Below are 19,260 nucleotides of genomic sequence, written 5' to 3'. Positions count from 1 at the left end.
TGATCTTAAAGGTATGCCAGGAGTTTTTTTTCGACTTTACCGCCACTAGCGGTGAATGCACGAACTGACGATGTTCTAAAAAAGTTGTTTTTCACAATTGTTTTCAATTTTTAAAATAAACAAATCACTTCCAATGGGGTTAAATAGGATTTGTTGAAAGAGGTTTTCATTTATCTACAATTCAGTCGATCTATAAGAAAGTTATCTAGAAATAAAATACCACAAAAATTATTAATTTAAATAGCTAATTTATTTCTTTTTTGTAATTGATATTGAAATATTTTTTCAATATTAGCAATTAATTGGATAAACTTACCACTTTAGCCCCAAATCCTAAGCTCAGAAATTTCGGGTTTTTGAACATTCACCAGTTTCCCTTCGTCGTCTGCTCATGCCCTGCAAAATGGGAAAATTTCAAGTGAGGATACTGAGCGGTGAAATTCACGTTGACAGAAAAGCTTACTTCACTGTGGTCCTTTCTGCTTCCAGTGCAGAAATCTTGATGGACAATGAGGTCTTCCTTGGTTTTGAAAAGGTCCGAACATTGATTGCATTCGTGATTCCGCGTGAGATGATCGGAGAGGGCGGATCGTGTGGTGAAGAGTCGACTGCAGAGTTTGCAGGGAAATTTTGCTTTACGCTTTGCATGGAGACGCTCATGTCGCCGCAGTGACTGCAACCAGGCAAAAGTCTTCCTGCACGATTCAATTTCACAGATGTAGGGTCGTTCTTGCGAATGGACTCTCTCATGACTCTTGAGATCGTACTTCCTCAGGCAGGTTTTGCCACAGGTGCCGCAGATCCAGAGTTTTTGCTGCTGAATGTGCAATTCCTGGTGATTCCGGAAATTCTGGAGTCTCCTGAAGGTTTTGCCACAGACTTCGCAGTAGTGCTTCATGGAGTGTTCCGTGGTTATGTGATGAAGGAGTTCGTCTTTGGGAAAGTTTTCCTGGCAATGCACACAGGTTAGGAGTTCGGGGATTTCAGGGATTTCACTAGGAGCCTCGTAGGATTGCTGAAAATCTCCTTCTTCTTGGTAAATCTGTGGGATTTCTGGGATGTGAATAGAGGGATTAGGTTGCATGAAATTTTCCGGGAATTCATGGGAGATTTTGTGAACCTGCTCCAGGTGCCTATTGAGGAAATCTTGGCTGTAGCTGAAGTAGTGGCAGTAATTGCAGGTGAATCTATTCCAATCATTTCTATGAGTGTGCTCATGCCTCCTGAGGGATTGTCTCCAGCAAAAAGATTTATTGCATCCGTCGAAGCCACAGATAAAAGGTCTTGGTTTTGTGTGGATTATTCGATGTTCCTGGAGCTCTTCATCCCGGTCAAATTGCATCTGACAGACTTCACAGACATTCTCTGTTGGATTGTTCACAATTGGTGCGGCTTCCTGGACAGCTGCCGGACACTCATGATTCATGAGATCTTCGCATTTTTCATGACAATTTGGACATTTCTTCCATCTTCTCCTGTCAGTTCCTGGATATTCTTCCTGTTCCGCTTTCTTGTCCACATTGCAGTCTTTGTAGTCGTGCCATCGTTTCATGTGACTGACCACGTATTCCTTGAGACGGTAGGATGCTGGGCAGAAGTTGCAATTGAACACTTCTGTGCTGTCTTTGATATGAACAGCCAATTCGTGTCGCCTGAGGGCAGTTCTCCAGTGAAATCGTTCAGTACATCCCTCAACACGACACGTAAAGGGCTTCTCTTTCGTATGGATCCTCCGGTGACTCTCCAAGTCATCCCGCCGGAGGAAATATTTACCGCAAAATTCGCAATTAAAAAGCTTCTTGTTCCGATGATTCCGCATCATATGCCTATGAAGATCCTTCCGGGGAAACTTCATTCGGCAGTATGTGCAAGCCATGAGGAAGCATTTGTGCCCCTTCAGCGTTCGACACTTCTTATCGCACTTTGGACAGGTATGCTTATCCGGAGACTTCTCAGGAGCTTCAATTTCCTGTACATCATCATCTGCATACTCTATTCGTTCTTCCAGAAGTCTATTCACATGAACAACTTTAATCTTTTGACTCTGAGTCTCCACCCTTGATTCCTCCGCCCTGGTATTCTCAATCACTTCATTCTCTTCCTCTTCCGGATGGTAATACCCTTCATCATAGGCAAATTCCTCTTCGTCATTCTCATATACATCATCCAAAAATTCTTCTTTAATACTCGGAACGACAATTTGTTCTTTCCCTTCCACCCCAACCTCCTCACATTCATCCCTGGAGTAGCAATCACCATCCTCAAGAGGATCATCAACTTTTGCCATCTCTCCCTTAATTTCCCTACATAAACTTACTTCAGCTGGTGCTTCTTCCTCCTGCCTGCCCACTTCAGCTTTCCTCTTTTTCCTAACTTCCATCTGGGATTCCTGGGGCACCTGAGGCACCATCCGGATTGTCTTTAAGACACTTCCCGTATCTTCAAACAATTCAATCAACTCAACAATTGCAGCTTCTGATATTTGGCAAATCTGTGAGGCTCCATAGAATGCCTCATAGTCACTCTTGACGGATTTATAGTCCCCGAAACTCTGGTAGAAGTGTTTGACCAGGAAAACTCGCTGTTTCACAGAAAACAGCTCCAATTTCACTTCAGGCATTTTGGTTTGTTTTCACTGAATTTCTCTCCTCAGAAAATCACTATTTTCCACAAATTTCTACACAGTTTTTAAACACTATTTTAAAGATATACTCGTCTTCTACAGTTTTGCAAAGTTTTTAAATTACAAAAATGGATTTTTCTCTGAAAATTTGATGATTTTCTATAAAAACAAAACATCTCGTAGAAGAGAATTTTGTGTCAAAATTTTTCAACCCAATAAATACAAAGTCTGCTGATAAAATTACTGGCATGCCATTTTATAACAATCCTAAAAGATCTTGCCAATTGCAAATTTGCAAAGTAGAAATTTGAAAAGTAAAATGAGTAAAATAAAAAAAAAGAAAAATACACTTATTCGTGATTATTCGTTAAAATTATTAGAGAAAATAATAAAATTGAACCTTTGTATTTTAAAATTGTCAAAAAGGTAAAAAATATGTTAAAAACCTTAACGTTTGAATTTAAAAAAAATGTCCACTCTACGCGGGATGCCGGGATTATGCAAACACAATTATGCATATTTGCCTATCAATAGGAGCCAATTTACAAAATAATTTTTGAAATACGCATTTTAATGTATACTAATGCCCTAAACACACTTACGACTTAAGCCGAGAGACGACTTAGTCGAAAATTATGGAAATGTAGTTTAACCATTATTTCTAATATAATTACACTAAGCCGTCTCACGGCTAATCCTCAGGTCTGTCAAGGCCCTAACGTGTGATGCAGAATATTTGATATCACTATGGTTATTTATCAGAAAAAAAAATTAATTTCTTTTATTAAGGTATTTTTTTAACTCTCTAATAGTGTTTTCTTTAATATGAGAAAATCTAAAAAAAAATATTTTCTAAGATAATTATGATCCAATAAAGTCGAAAAAACCATCCATTTTTCATTATCTCTTTTAATTTAGGTGCAAGGTGAAAAAATATAAAAAAAAATTGAAACTCTTTAAGCTTCTAGAATACACATTTTTACTTTTTTCAGATTTTTTAAATAAAATATACAAAGTAGAATGAGATATCTTTCAGTAAAAAAATAAATATATTTTAGTCAAATAACTTTAAGTCGGTATTTTTTATGGAAATTGGAAATGATTTTTTTGCACAAATATTTTTTGTTTCTTTTTCTATGATCTATCACACAAAACTGGGGATAACAACTAAACGAAGAGTCAAAATGAGCTCAAACTTTCAAAAGATGTTAGTTAAACTATTACCGAGGACACTATAGCACTATTAAATAAATAAAAACTTTGTAATCGTTGTAAATGTGATTTTTGTGAAGACCGTCTTGAGACGGTTTTATCTGTTAGAGGGTTAATATTGTAACAATTTTTTAAGAACTGAGGCCAAAAAGTACCACACTTAGTCCCGGCATTATGCACTTCGAGATTGTGCACCTGACGGAATTATGCACTGCACATACAATTATGCTTGTTTGCATACCCTTGTCAATTTATGAAATCATTTTTGAAATACGCCTGAATTTATACTATTTTGATACGCGGGCAATTCGAAGACACTATGTTTATTTTTCAGAAAAAAATCTTCAATTTCTTTTATTAAGGTAATTTTTTAAAAATATTCTAACCATTTATTGAAATACTTTGACCAAAAAGTACTATTTGCTAATGCATTTCTTTTAAATGGTTGAATCTTTTTTTCTGATTACTTTTACTCCGCGAAATTTGTTCTACGGTCGATTTATTCAAAAGAAATCTCCTGTGGGTATGCAAATTTTCTCAATGCATAATGCCATTTCGCGCGTTTTTTTCGGGCCCGAAAATGTGCATAATCCAGGTACCCGCCTGCAATTTTTATTGGCTTTATCGATTTGTTCTGCAATTTAGGTTTGCCTTGGCTACCAATTTTCAATAGTTTTGTATATTTTTTGACTAGTTTTCTTTTAATTAAATTGAAATTTATTTAATGTACATATAATAAAATGTAGGTAATATGATGTTTTTTTTTCATAAATCTACCTTCTCTCTAATGGCCTCTACACACTAGAGAAATTTATGTCCATGTTGAATAGTTTTTCCTACACAAGCGTAGGGAATCTACTTCAATATGGACATAAATTTCTCAAGTGTGTAGAGGCCATAAGGATAAATGTTTAAAGTTCATATATCAAGTCGTACGAAATAGGTGAAAAACGATCCATTTTAACCTAAATTTATAAAGTAACGAAAAATACATTATTTTATTATTATTTATCATCACTTTTGTATGTATAAAAATTGACCATTGAAAACTTTAGAAATGTGCAAAACCACGATTTGTCTCTCAAAATGACAAAACTTCAAAATATAAATCGTCAGTTAAATCAGCATTTGTCGTAACTTCCTTTTGACAACTTTTCAGGAGACGAAATTTTCAGTTCAATATTATTTTTCTTAAAAATGAGCCCCGAATGCGATACTTTTGAGTCAAAATAATGAAAGTGGCACTAATAAACTGTAAGTTAACTCGAGAAAATCTTTATAAAATTATTCAAAAGCTGCAATGTTGAGAAATATGTTAGAAGGAACACAATAATATTTTATCGTAACTTCCATCATTTATAAAGCCGTAACTTCCAATGTATGGAGATTCTAGAAGTTACGACAATTTTCTAAACTGCATTATATCAATTTGAATTATTCTAGTAATAATAAGCGCCATTATTTGACTAAATTAGTCAATAATACTGTTATCCCTGTCCCTAAAAGCTTTTATTTCATAGGTTTTATTGAATAAATTTTGTTCGCCACGTCGCTTGTTTTGTTTTGAATTAATGACAGATGGGTAGGGATTTTTTCTCACTTTTTTCTCCCAAATATTGAATTAAAATGATTTCATGTTACACTATTCGCACTGTCTTTCGATATTTGGAAGAGTTTATAAACGTTTTATTGAGAAATATTGCAATTTCGCTGCAAATTACAAGCCACGCAAGTGAGCAAAAGAAGTTACGGCAAATGCTGATTATTGAAAATTTTGTATGGAAATTTGTCGTAACTTCCCGAAAAATGGAAGTTACGACAAATTCTGATAAATTTTTCTTAATTAAGGGCACTTACGATAATTTTTGTTTAAAATAATTTTTATTGGGCTTATAAAACTTTCTTTTTCACAAGTGCGTTTAATAAACAAAATTACGCTGATTCCAAATATGTATATATCTCAAAATCGCAAAAATGAAGTTACGACAAATGCTGATTTAACTGACGAAATGGGCTAAAGGAAGTTAGCTGCAAGTAATTTGACCATTCTCAGTAAGTTTTACAAGTCCCGTCAAATAATATCTGCAGATATCTTTAAGATTTCTGTAGAGAAAATCTACACCTCTACAGAATATCTGCAGATAAATTCTGTAGATATTCTTACGAATTTTATTTGGGCTTGGGACAAAATTCGTCAGAATATTTCGGCAGATTTTCTGACGAATCTCTGACGAATTTCTGTAGATATTCTGTAGATTTTTTCTACATTCCAGACTTTCCAGACAAGATGTGTCAGAAGAGATGGAAAATTTTTTCACTGAAGTTTGCAAAATTCTATAGAGTTATTCTTAGTGATATCACGGTGTTTATATAAAATAAAGAATTCTGCGACGCCGTGTTACAAGTAGAGAAAAGTGAAGTGAAAACTTTAAACAGAGTGTCGACCAAAATTTCGTGTTTTTGTTATCATTCGATTGGCGATTTTTAAGAAATTAGTATTTTTGCTCGCAGTTTTTTTACTTATCTAAAATGTGTACTCGGTAATGCTTGTTAAGCAGAGCATACAATTTTCTTTATAACTTCTACAGTTTCTTCATAAATCAACAATATTTTTGTGAAGTAATGGAGGTTATGCAGATTTTCTAGGGAGAAATTCTGCCGAGAATCTGCAGATTTTCTCTGAATGTACTAGAATATACCGTTAAAATTCAAAAAAACCTCCGAGTAAAATCGGCAGGTAGAGCAATGATTTGACGGGGTTACAGTCTGGTGAAAACAATTATTTTTGATATGAAATGAAATAAATTATATTTTTTTAAATTCATAATTTATAGCTTTACAAATTTATACATTACTATCAATTTATTTGCAAAAAGGAAAAATGTTAAGAAGTCATTTTTTCTATAATTTTTTTTTCACTTGGTTTATCGAACATTCAAGAAACTTATGGGCGACACTGTGCTTTGACGTGGCAGACCGGATCGGCGAAGACCATCAATAAATGCTAGAATTAATGAAAATCTTTCGTACTGCAAAGTGTAATGTGACTAGCAACGGCGGTACTCAAAAAAAATGGAATTAATCTTAGCTTAGCAATTTTCCTGTTACTTTGCTTAAAAAAGAAATGACAAAGCGTCCTAGGCTTTGCAAAGTACTCGAACTCGTGGCTTAGATTTAGGTGCTAGACTTAAACCGATTTGTTGTCAACTGATTTAGACCGATTCTTAACCCTCTAATGTTTCGGAGTCACTCCAGAGTAACATTACAAAAATCGCATTTTCTGCGACAATAATGGTTTTATCGATTTAAAATTACTATAGTGTCCTCGGTTATAGTCTTATTGGCATCTTCTGAAGGTTTAAACTTATTTTGACTCTTCGTTTCGGTGCTATCCACAGTTTTGTGTGACAGGTCAGAGAAAAAGTGGGAAAAATTTTTTGTGCAAAAAATCTCATTTCCAAATTCAAGAGAAATATCGGTTTAAAGTAAACTGACTAAAATTTTATTTTTTACTTAAAGATAGGGGAAAGTGGTCTGTCTTTGAATGCGGCAGCCTTTGAGTGTTTCAATTTTTCTCTTATTTCTCAAAGCAAAAATTCTATTTTGTGAACTATAGTTAATACTATTAACTATTTTCTATTAACTTCAATTAACAAAATGAAATTTTAGCTTTGGGAAGCAACAGAAAAATTGAAGCATTCAAAGGCTGCCGCATTCAAAGGCAGGCCACTTTCCCCTATGTCGTTCTATTTTGTAAATTTTAATTTAAACAAATGAAAAATAAATAAAATGTGAATTTTAGGAGCGAAAAGTTTCATTTTTTTTTTCATATTTTTGCATTTTGCGCTAGAAGCTATAAGAGATAATATGAAGAACGGATGGTATTTTTGAGTTCATTGGACCATGTCTAGAATTATCTCACAACTTTTTTGCATATTAAAGAAACAGACGTTAGATAGAGGGTTAAATCACTCAAAAGATCCCTAAAAATGTTTAAGAGTATATAATTGAATTACAGATGGAAATTTATTAAATATGAGTTATGAACCGGTTAAGAATCGATTGAAATCGGATCAGTTTTATCGAAAATTCCAAGATATTTCCTACTAACCCAAATATGACCCCATTCGTTTGATAAATGCGCTTTCTAGAGCCTTTGCTTTTTAACCTTTTTAACCTTTGCACTTGAAAAATCGTTATTCCCAAGGAGCATTTATAGCCATAAATGAGTAGAGATGTCTGATATCTATACGAAAATGATGGCGAAGACTTTACAAATTTCTTCTATATAACCGCATAAAACAGGCCCATATTCGGGTGAATGGGGAATTTTTATAGCCGAAATATAACAATTTTTTATTTTAGAGTTAATCAAGTTATCGTGTACGGTAAAATGTATTGCTTATGACTAAATAAAATATAATCACTCTGTCATACCAATATTATAACTATCGACTGAAGAACTGTCATTTCTTGTCCATTTTTCTTTAAGACTTGCTCAATCAAATATTTTCCTCAAATGAATAAATATTTATCCTTAACGATTCAGTCACATTTTTTGTGCCTCGTGCACTTTTATCGCGTATGAAAGTTTAATGCAATAATTGTTTTCCGTTAGAGGCTAAGATATTAGTGAACAAAATTTCATTCCCGACTTGAAATTTTTAAAGAAAAGCTGAGAAATTAAATAAAACAAAATTGAATAAATTTATTGCTTTTCACATTACATCATTTAAAAAACTTATGGTTCTCAAATTTTTACTGCATGTATTGATAGAATACAGTCCTTTAAACAATAATTTGGACAAATATCATTGCACTGCAATGTTTTGCGTATAATTTTTCCATTAATTTGAGTTTGGCGTCGCCAATTTTCTGTATTTTTCCACGCCATAATCTTCTTTTTGTTCTGATAAAATAAAATCAAGATATTGCAACCCGAATAAGTAAGAAAAGCAGAAAATAAAACACATTTATATATTTTAGTGATTATATTTACAAGATGTCGTATATCATATTCACATTTTGTAAACTTCTTACGTCAATAATATCACTATACAGCAAAAATGTCAAAACACTGAAAGATTATGCTTTTGATAAACTTTTTCTGCATTCTGGGCACTCATTCTGCAATGTGATTTCATAACAAATGATGTGGAAGCTGTCCTAATGCTTGTACTTGCGGTACACTGCAATTAAAGGAAGAAAATATTAGCTCTCACAAACGAAGTGTTAATTCACTACTTTTTCATCATTTGCACTTACTTTGTAAAATTTAATGCCTTTTATCTGTATACTCGATTTTTCTGCACACCTTGGTGCATTTCAGGACTCTAATTAATGTGAGACATCAGTTTTTTCACAAATTTTCACTCGGAGATGAACTTCTGCTTAGTAAACAAAGTAGAATTTGACAATCTGGCAGCGTCATACAAAAAGGAGACAAGTTGTATGTAACTTGTGGCTTTTATGGAACAAATGTAACTAAAATATATCAGAACATGATGTTCATTCAATTTCACGACATTATGTGAACATAATGGTATGAATATGTAAGATAAATATACTTTAGAAATTTTTGACATAGTTTTATACATTTTCATTCAGAAATAGATTATATTATGACTTGTTTATAGAACTAAAAATGTTTAGTCGTAATTTTAAGGGAAAATAACAATATTTTAACTGAAATTTATCAAACAAAATATATTATATGTATTAATAGAAAATAACTGATATTTTCTATACAATTTTTAGTCAAGTTATTATACTGGCATTCAACGCACATAATTTTCAGATAATATACATCCATTGCGTTCATACATTATATTTTTAAGAAATAGCTCGATTACGTTGAAAATATGTTAGTTACATTTGAGACATACAGTAGAGTCTCGCTATAGTCCATATTTGGTTTCAAATTTGACACTTGGGTCGCACTATAGTCCATGTAATTTTTTAAAATTATCAACGATTTTTAGTATTGAAATTGCTCGACGGCTTCCACTTTCTTTGCGATTGTGGTACTTGTCCTTGCTCTCTTCATTGTGGATCACAATTATCACAACTACCTAATAAAGTTTGCCAAAAATATTAAAATAATTATGAATTTCGCATACTAAAAAACATAACCTAACTTAAAATCAGTGTTTTGAAATCAACGGTCGATAAATTGTGGACTATAGAGCGATGGCCTATAGCGAGACTCTACTGTACATTATTTGGATATCAAATGCCCCTTGGGTAGGATAGTTCAACTGTATTTTCGTATATGGACAAAATGTCCGAAAAATGAAAAAAAAATCGCACGAGTTTTCGAGGGACATGTTAACGATACTTGGGTCGACTTATGGGGGCATCCCCCGAAAGTCCCAAGTCACTATCTCTTACCGTTTGGTCTTCAGCAAAAAAAGAAGAAAGCATCTCACCAGATTCTCGAAATGCAAATTAAAGTAGATTTCGTAATAGTCCGCCCAATTCTGACGACAATTTACCGATTTCTCCATGGAAAAACAGGACAAATAGCAGGAATAGCAGAAATCCATCAGACAAATCCAATTGTGATCAAAAACACAATTTTTTTTTTTTAATTTTCTCAACATTTCTTTATTTTTTCTGTTCGATAGAGGAAGAATATTAGGCATATTGTTATAAATTACATGACACTGAAATGTTATGACATTAAAATTACAAACCACTTGTTTTTTTTTTTAATTTACTTGTTCTTACGATTAAAAAGTCCATTTTATCTAAAAGTAAATGTTTCATCATTTTAAGTTAAAATAAATTTCTATCTCAATTTTACAGAATAAAAATTTCTATACAAGTAAAATTTGTATTTTTTCTTTCTTCTCTGATCCTAAAAAAAAACAAAATGTTTTTTTTCTCATTATTTTTCGTCTATTATTAAATAACCTTTCTTTCTGTAATTTTTCGCACTACAGATTCAATCGGCTACTAAAGTTCAAAAATTTTCCATCACATTGTCTTAAAAATTACGAGTTTGATTTCAATAATTGGGGATTTATTGTTCATCCAGAGAGAAATTACAGGGTGTTCTTTTACCTATTTTCTTTTTTTTTTCTAATGATTTTCTCTGAAATGGCAAATTGAGGGTTAAAATGTTTTCCATTAAAATGTTTATCAATTTTTTTTGTTTTATCAAATAAAATTCATCGTCTTATTTCCTTTTTTTCCGTTCAAATAAACACAAAAAAATTTGTGATCAGAATTATGACCAGCGCACAATAACTTTTGATTGTAAACATGTTTTCAAAATTTTCCATGAGGATGAGCGAGATGACTAGATCTAGATCTCACTCACTCTCATTGAAATGTCAAAAACATGTTTACTAAACAAAAGTTATTGTGCGTTGGACATTAAATGTGATAGGTTTAAAAATTGCACAATTTTCGCATTTTTCATTTCTGTTTTTTATTTTTGTTTTGCTTGTAAAATGGTTTAAAAAAAAATATTTACAAACTTCAAATTAAAAGTTCGTTTTTTCTTTCTATAATCTTGTATAATAAAATATCCTTTCTCACCTTGTATTTATTTTTTTTTCGTCTTTTGCAAAAGTAAAATACATTTAGGCAAAAGGAAAAATAATTGAAAAAATAAAAAATATATTTCATTGAAAAATTTTCACAATATTTTAAGGATGATTATTTCTTAATTTCATGGCATTTCAATTTTTTTTCTCTTTATTTCCTTTGCATAATTCATTTTTTTTCTCATCGCATTATTCTCTCAATAATTTCATTGCGTATAAATTATTCTTTAAAAAAAAAATATTTAAATTATGGAGAAAAATCACAATTCAATAGTTTTTTTTTTTTAATTAAAAGAAGTTCTTCACTTTTTTCGATTTTTTCATCTTCTCTCTCAATATCTAAAATTAAAGTTAAAATATAAAATCGTTTTTTTTTTGTGTTGTGGCAGAACTAAAGATAAGTTTTTTTTTTAAATAAAAAAAAATAAAAATAATAATGTAACAATTAACAATTCGCGGTGTCCTCTTGAAAATCGAGAGATTAATTCATTTTCACCTTCTCTAAATTCCTTCATCGTTTTCTCTTTTGCTTTTCCTCTTCTTTTTTTTTGCATTTTAAACTGATAAAGCTTTTGGGTTTTCCCACTCATTAATCCTCCCTTGCCACATTTGTTTGTGTTTTTTTTTTTCAGTTCACTTCTCATCATCTTCATCCCCGGATTCATCGATTTCCGGTACACATTGATCCCCAGTGGCCCTACTCGATTCCCGGCTGTCCTCATGGAGCAACCACGGATGATAGAGAATGTCTTCTGACGTTATTCTCTCCTCCGGATCCCGCCGGAGCAACGCCCGGATCATGCACCGTGCCTTCGACGTCAGGCATTCCGGCACCTGGAAGTGACCCCGTGATATTTTGGCAAAAAGCGATGCGTGTTCGGAGTCATTGAACGGATAACTGAAAATAAAAAAAAAAAAGATAAAAATTTAATAAAGCTGAAATTATTCCACTTTTTTAAACTTATTCAGTGAGAAATAAAGAATACAATTCTTAATTAAAGATTCTTTTTATGCAGACAATTTTGTCATTGCTGGATTTTTCTATGCAGAAACATCTCAGAAATTGCACACTTGGAACCAGGGAAAACAGGTAAGAAGTTTCTTAGGAAATTGAGTAGAACAAAACTAGTGATAACGCTGGAATTTTGAGAAGATCTCAAGACACTAGAAGACTATTGTAATAATCCTAGTTACTGTAAAGGGAGTGGCAAAGCACTCCAACACTGAGAAAAAAGAGGGTGCGATTAACTTTATTTCATCATAATTTTAACATTTTTTTATGTTAATTTTACACCTTTTTATGGGTAAAATTAACATGAAAAAAGGTAATTTTAACCCCTAATACACCTAAAAAGGGTAATATTTACACCGATTTCTGATCAATACTGCAGGGTACAATTAACATTTCCGGAATATTATTTTAACTTTTTCGGATTTCTCTCAGTGAAGTTCTTCTGGCTGCTTGAACTTGTGATTTTTGCATTAATGATTTAGCTAAACACAGCTTTTTCGTAATATTCTAATTGTTTGAACTTTCAGTGCTACTACAGTCAAGTAACTTGATTCAAAACTCTGACAAATTCGAACATAATTTTCAAAAGGGGTGGGCAAAGCGTCAAAGGCTCGCAGATCTCATTTACTGTTCAACGGTTCTCAACCAATTTGAACCGATTCATAAATCAATCAATAGATCTAACAAACTAGTTTTAAGAGTAATAAAATTGATTTTCGGACAAAAATTACTTATCGGTTCATAACCGGTTCAAAATCGATTTATAAATCACTCAAATACTTCCAAAAATACACCTTAAGAGTAATATAATTGTTTTTAGAATTAAAACTAGTTACCAGTTATGAACTCGTTCGGTTTTATCAGAAATTCCAAGACCTTTCCAACGACCCCAAATATGATACAATTCGGCTGATAAAATACGCTCTCTAGAGCCTTTTGAACCTTTAACCTTGAAAAACCGTTATTAGTAGGGGAGACTGGGGCAAAAAGTCACAAATTGAAAATTTGAAAATTCAATATCTTCCAAGATAAAAGAGATAGCGTCTTAAAATGTTTTCCATAGATGGCCTCCATAGGTCTTCTTCAAAGTCGTAAGTTTCTTAGAATTTGCACAAGGAATTCAGAAAATAAAAAAGTATTGAAATTTTTAGTCCTATTTTTAAAAAGTTTTCCTTACAGCAGATATCAATTTTGACCTTATTTTCCAAAATTGATGCACTGGTGAATATTTCCCAAATTATCTGGATATTCTTTGAATACGAATCCGCTATCTATTTTAGAATTTTACAAAGATTCTTTTTAAAAAAAATCCTTTTATTAAAAATGACCACTTGGGGTAAAAAGTAACAAAAGGGAAGGAGAAAAACTAACGAAGACCGAAGCAATTTATGATGTCTCACGGCGAGAAGAAACGTCATTTCCATGTCTCGCCGTTTTTTTGTTTGCATTGGTCAAACGATTAGCAGTCTCTTGTGTGTGTGTGTTTTTTTTTTAAATAGCTTGAAAAGCGCTTTTCTCCTTCAGATAGAAAAAATGTGTTTTAAAAAGGTGTAGGGGAAAGTGGTCTGCCTTTGAACGAAAAATGATGTTCAAAATTTGAGATTTTTTTCAGAGTAAACTACAACATGAGTTTTACTTTTCACTACACCAAAATATTCTCTTGTTCATTAAGCTTCAATGCTTACCCCATTCAGGACTCGCAAGTCCTCAGTTTTTCCTGGTGAGGAACTTAAAAATGTTATGTCGATATATTCAAAGGCAGCCTGCATGGTCTGCCTTTGAATGTGTTTGGGCAGCCTTTGAATCTTAATTTTTCACTGAGAATATTAGGGCTGTAACATTAAACGGCCCATAATTGATTAGCATGAACCCTAATGCACTCAATAAAACCACCACTGTAGTCAAAAGTCATTATACAACAACATTTTTTACATTTTTCTGAAGCACTGTTTTTCACTTGAAAATTTGTAATAAAACGCAATTGAAGTTGACAATTGTCAGTTTGAAACATCTCGGCCGGAGCAAGATAGCATTTTATAAGTATTTGTATGATATTCGTCAGACCAAAGTAGGAGTTCTATTCTGCTCCCGGACAGGAAGCTGTCAGATGTTTCAATGTATGTAAAGAGAGGATTCAAAGGCACACAACATTAAGATTCAAAGGCTACCGCAGAGCAATATTTGCAAACTTTTATCACTCACAAAATTTGTCTCATCTGAATCAAAATGTATTTGGAGAAATACCATCCAAGAATAACCTTCTATGACTCACAATAGAAGATTTGTTCGAAAAATTATTTTAATTATGAAAAAACACATGAATTGTGGAACATCAAAATTACAGTTTAGAGCTCAGATTCGTTTTTTTGCCCTAGCACCTAGAAAATAAGAGCTAGGGTCTGCATTTTTTGATGACTTGTGAGGATTATGAATAGCTATCTAATAGTTAATGGAAAAGAATTTATGCTTTAAAGAAAAGTGAAAAAATTACAATATTCAAAGGCTGCCGCATTCAAAGGCAGACCACTTTCCCCTAGAGGAATAAATTTTCTATAAAAATATGTCAACTAGCTATTTTTTTAAATTCACGAAAGCCCGTAATAAAGCAAATCAAAATATGATAATACCCCATGTCTAGTACTATTTGCCCCAGAATTTTTGAGAATGGTCACAAAATTACCTTTTAGAGAACAGATCGATAAATGTATTTCCTTACACAATTGACGAAAATGACTTTCACAGAATTATAGAGCAGTAAATTTCCTATAAAACTGCACTAATTAGAAATTTCTGGGGCGCTAGGGTAGCTTGTAAAAAAATAAAACATCCGTTTTGTGACTTTTTGCCCCAGTGTCCCCTGATGATTCAACGGTATTTTTGTACATATCGAATTTGAGAAAAACATTGACTTTTCTTCACGTAACCTTCAATAAAAACATTTTGAATTAAACCGTCATTTAAATTTGAGGGACTTGACTGTACAATTAAATTTCGGAGAAAAAATATTTGTCGGTTCAAAATCGATTTATTACAGGTTCATAACTTTGAAATCGATTCAGATTTGTTCGGGACTGTAAGACCTTTCCATCAAATTGAAACTTGCTGCAATCAGTTAAAAAATAAGCTCTCTGGAACCTTTTTAACTTTTTATTTTGAAAAAATAGTAATTGGGAATAATGCAAGTGCACTAGACGAAATGACTGGCTAGGTATAAACTTCTAAAAAATATCCAAGGTAGAAGATTTTGAATGGGATGAAGAAGAATAACGAGGCGAGAAGATCATGTTACTGATCCTTAACTCTTGGGGATACCATGAAGACATTAAGTCACTTTCTTTAACAATGCAAGGTTTAGCCATCTGGTTTAACACTAAATCTACCAAGAAAGGATACATTGACTAGTTTAAAAACTTTTTAAAATTAATACATAAACGGTACAATATCACTATCAAACTTTATGAATTACTTAAAATATGTATGTAATATTATATATAATATTTTTGAGTGTTTAAATTTTATTTCTTTCCTCTTTTACAAGAAAAATTGATTGAGTATCCTGCCTACCGCGGTCTGTCATTTGACCGAGCATGCTAGGAAAAACGACCAAAAGCTGTCGGTAGATTTAGTGTTAATATATCAATAATTTCATAACAGGCGAAATGATTCAAAAAAGAACCTAACTTAAGTTGGATTCACATGATGAATTGAAAAGTTGAATAAGAATTTTAACTTTGTAATTCTCAATTTGATTCCCAACTGTTTCCAATTCCATTTCAATCAAATGCACGCGAAAGAATCGGTTGTCAAAACCGCTATGCGATGTGCCAAACAATTGTTTATATTTTCCTGAGAAGATCTAAGAAAAACATGTGAAACATGTAAAAATCCAACCCAAAATTGGTAAATAAACAGAATCAAAACTGAGAAAGTACTTTAATACTCTCTACACTAACTGAAGCAAGAATCTCCAGCAAATTTAACAATCGATTTTCCGCGTGCACTTGATTCGAACGCAACTGGGAACAGTTGAAGACTATAATCGTATTCATGACAAATTTCTATGCAAAATCGCATAAAAGTCTGCCAATCAGAACGCTGCATTAAGTACTTTTTCATAATTTGAATGAGGCTTTAGAATAGCAGAACAAGTGGAATTAATCCTTCAGATTAATCAAATTCCTTGTATAGGTAGGTTTCTGTTCAAAAATTGAGAACTTACGGAAGCAAATTTATATTTGTAACCGTTTTATTGATAAATCAACAGTTTGATATCACTTTTCAGTAATAGAAGAAACAAGTAATAATTTTTTCTATCCGAAAATAAAATTATGTTCATTGTATATATTCTTTTAGTAGATTTAAGAGAATATTTAAAAAAAAAGGTTAGGTTATGTTAAAACTAACCCTAAAATTAAGGAATATTTTTCAATTCACAAGCTTCTAAATTTACCAAAATAGTTAGATCGTTTGAAAAAGCAAATCAAATCATTTGGTATATTTTTTAAAATACTCAAGAATTAAAACTTTAAAAACTGAACAAAAATTAATTTAAAAAAATCATGAGTCACGAAGGACAAGTATTTTGATAAAAAAATACATCCCTTTCAGTAAGTATTGAACTTCTTACAATTAGAAATCCCATTTTACAAATAAAAATATAATTTAAAAATGAGTACAAGAAATACTTCCTTATCTTAAAATCCATCTAAGATTTTTCTAAAAAGTAAAGGTTATGCTAGATTTAACCTTAAAGTTTAATTAATTACCATTATAGTAGCAATAACTTTAAAAGTTATGCATTGAACTATGTTTTTATTATTTAATCTGCAATTTAAATTTCAGTATATTTCATATGTTAATAGGTTAGCTATAATCAGATTTTTTTTTTCAATGAAAAACCACCTTTTATTTATCCAGAATTGCATCGAATATTTCCCCTACGAGAGATAAAATGGAAATGTGAGGATAGAAAAATGACGCCAAAGCCAAAGTTATCCCTTCAGCAGGTTTTATCGATTTTACCGTGGGTTTAGGAAGGAATGGTGCAAGGAAAAGGATTTAACGATGAGTCAACATTCCATATGCTATTCTTAGATGCAATCAATATTTTATCACGATTTTACTGGAAAAAGGTCGTTCTGTCACGTTCTTGAGCACACACAAGGCAACTTCAAAGGGACACCACTCATTAGCTAAGTGGTTTCTTCTTCACAAGGATTACATTGTATGAATTGATTCATTCTGTGGTTAAGCAAGAGATTGGTGATTAAGTCACAAATACTTTGTTGAATGCTCGAATTTATGCGTTTGACACTGTCCTATTGCATTATTTTTTGGCAATATTTTTTTTTGTATTTTTTTATGTATAAAACTGGTTCAAAACGATTTTGGAATCACAGACTCTAATCCGGATCGGCGTAATTCGGGCGAGTTCTCAACGGTTACATTTAAAATAATTTTGAGGTTATGTATGCATGTGTGTTCAGCAATGAAAATTAATTATTTTGCGATGTTTTTGTTTAATAAATGAAGTGTAATAGCATATAATTGTCTACAGTAAGAAAAAAAAAACTAAAATGTTAAAACAACTCTATGGTAGAGTTGAATTAATTCGTCGGATATCGATGTAATTATTACTCCTTTTCGATCTAAAAGTTCATCTCGACTGAAGTATATGCTTAAGTGTTTTCGTTTTAAGAATATACTTCAGTCAAGAAGATTTTCATGTGACAAAGTTCATATGGAACATCAACTAGAAATATGCCTAACAGTGTTTCATGAAAACATGTGCGTGCATCATACGTGATATTTCGCTCGGAATATAGGGAACTTGAGATTAAGAAAATATTAATAAAGTAAATAAAAAAAAAACATAAAATTGCAAAATCTATCGATTTTGGGATTTGAAAGAGTTATTTTAACTCCAAAAATGATTTTTTTTTAACTCTTGGAATGAGTTATTTTAACTCTTAAAACGAGTTATTTTCAGTCTTAAAATGAGTTATTTACATTCGTTTGTCATGTAAATTTTAGGAAAAAAAGTTAAGACAACTCTTCCGAATATTACACCTAAATAGAAGTAAAATCAACTATAAAATATAGTCAATCGAAAATCACAACGAAAAAGAGTCAACTTAACATCGATTCGAGTAAGTTTTACCCGATTATTTTTCTGAGTTTAATTATGTCTTTTTAATCTTCCTAATTCTACAAAAAAAGAATTAAAAAAAAATGTATTGTATTGCTGTAACGAATGATTTTTTTTTAAAAATTATTTTCTCAACTTTCCGAACCATCCGAAGAGCAATTCGAGCAATTCGAACAATTTTTCATGCGTGCCAACTGTCTTTCGATCAGTTTTGGAGTGATTTCATGACTGCCAACTTTGTACGCAGTGCACGGTCAAATGTGTGAGATAGGGGAAACATAAAAAAATACTATTTTCTGCAATTGTAGCAGTTCAGAATCACGGTTAGGTAAGTTGATCAGAATTCCTTTTAAATATTAATTAGATAAAACAAATTTGTTTTTATTCGAAGCTTTCTAATTTTACGTAAAACGTCAGATACACAAAGTTATATCTAAAAATATGACTCTTTGAGGTTTGAAAAAATCTCGGGATTTTTATTAATCGTATTCATTGCTCTCTTTATAAAATTCGAGAAATAAAAGGAAGATAAATTCTCAGAGAAATTACAGGAAAATTCTCAATGAAATGGCAATGTATTAATTTCAATTGTAAATCCTAAATGATAGAGGTTTCTTTCACAAGTCTTTGTGATTATTCTGATACAAGATATTTTAATTAAAATCATTTAGGAAAATTCTTTATAATGTATAATAACGTAAATTGTATACAC

General features: G+C 31.9%; 2 protein-coding genes across 3 annotated transcripts in view; both read right to left on the bottom strand.

Moving 5' to 3' along the window:
* Positions 1-107: 107 nt before the first annotated feature.
* Positions 108-2,841, bottom strand: LOC129805927 (PR domain zinc finger protein 5-like). Of its 2 annotated transcripts, XM_055854183.1 has the most exons (3): positions 464-2,837; positions 317-396; positions 108-205 (listed from the first exon to the last, which is right to left on the bottom strand). In XM_055854183.1, exons 1-2 carry the CDS (start codon positions 2,618-2,620, stop codon positions 340-342), a joined length of 2,214 nt encoding a protein of 737 aa, XP_055710158.1. In that variant the 5' UTR covers positions 2,621-2,837; the 3' UTR covers positions 108-205; positions 317-339. The 2 variants fall into 2 exon arrangements, with proteins under 2 accessions (XP_055710158.1, XP_055710159.1); XM_055854184.1 differs by having other exon boundaries at positions 129-396; positions 464-2,841.
* A 7,570-nt stretch (positions 2,842-10,411) lies between these two features.
* LOC129805930 (tribbles homolog 2-like) overlaps positions 10,412-19,260 on the bottom strand; it is a 77,367-nt gene continuing 68,518 nt past the window's right edge. The window contains exon 6 of the mRNA XM_055854186.1: positions 10,412-12,286. Coding sequence (XP_055710161.1) covers positions 12,022-12,286 — 265 coding nt within the window. The 3' untranslated portion in view covers positions 10,412-12,021. The remainder of the gene's footprint in view (positions 12,287-19,260) is intronic.

This window comes from Phlebotomus papatasi, chromosome 3, assembly GCF_024763615.1.
Source record: "Phlebotomus papatasi isolate M1 chromosome 3, Ppap_2.1, whole genome shotgun sequence".
Classification (NCBI taxonomy): Eukaryota; Metazoa; Arthropoda; class Insecta; order Diptera; family Psychodidae; genus Phlebotomus; species Phlebotomus papatasi.
Note: the sequence above shows the minus strand (reverse complement) of the source record. Positions and strands in the feature narration are given on the sequence as shown.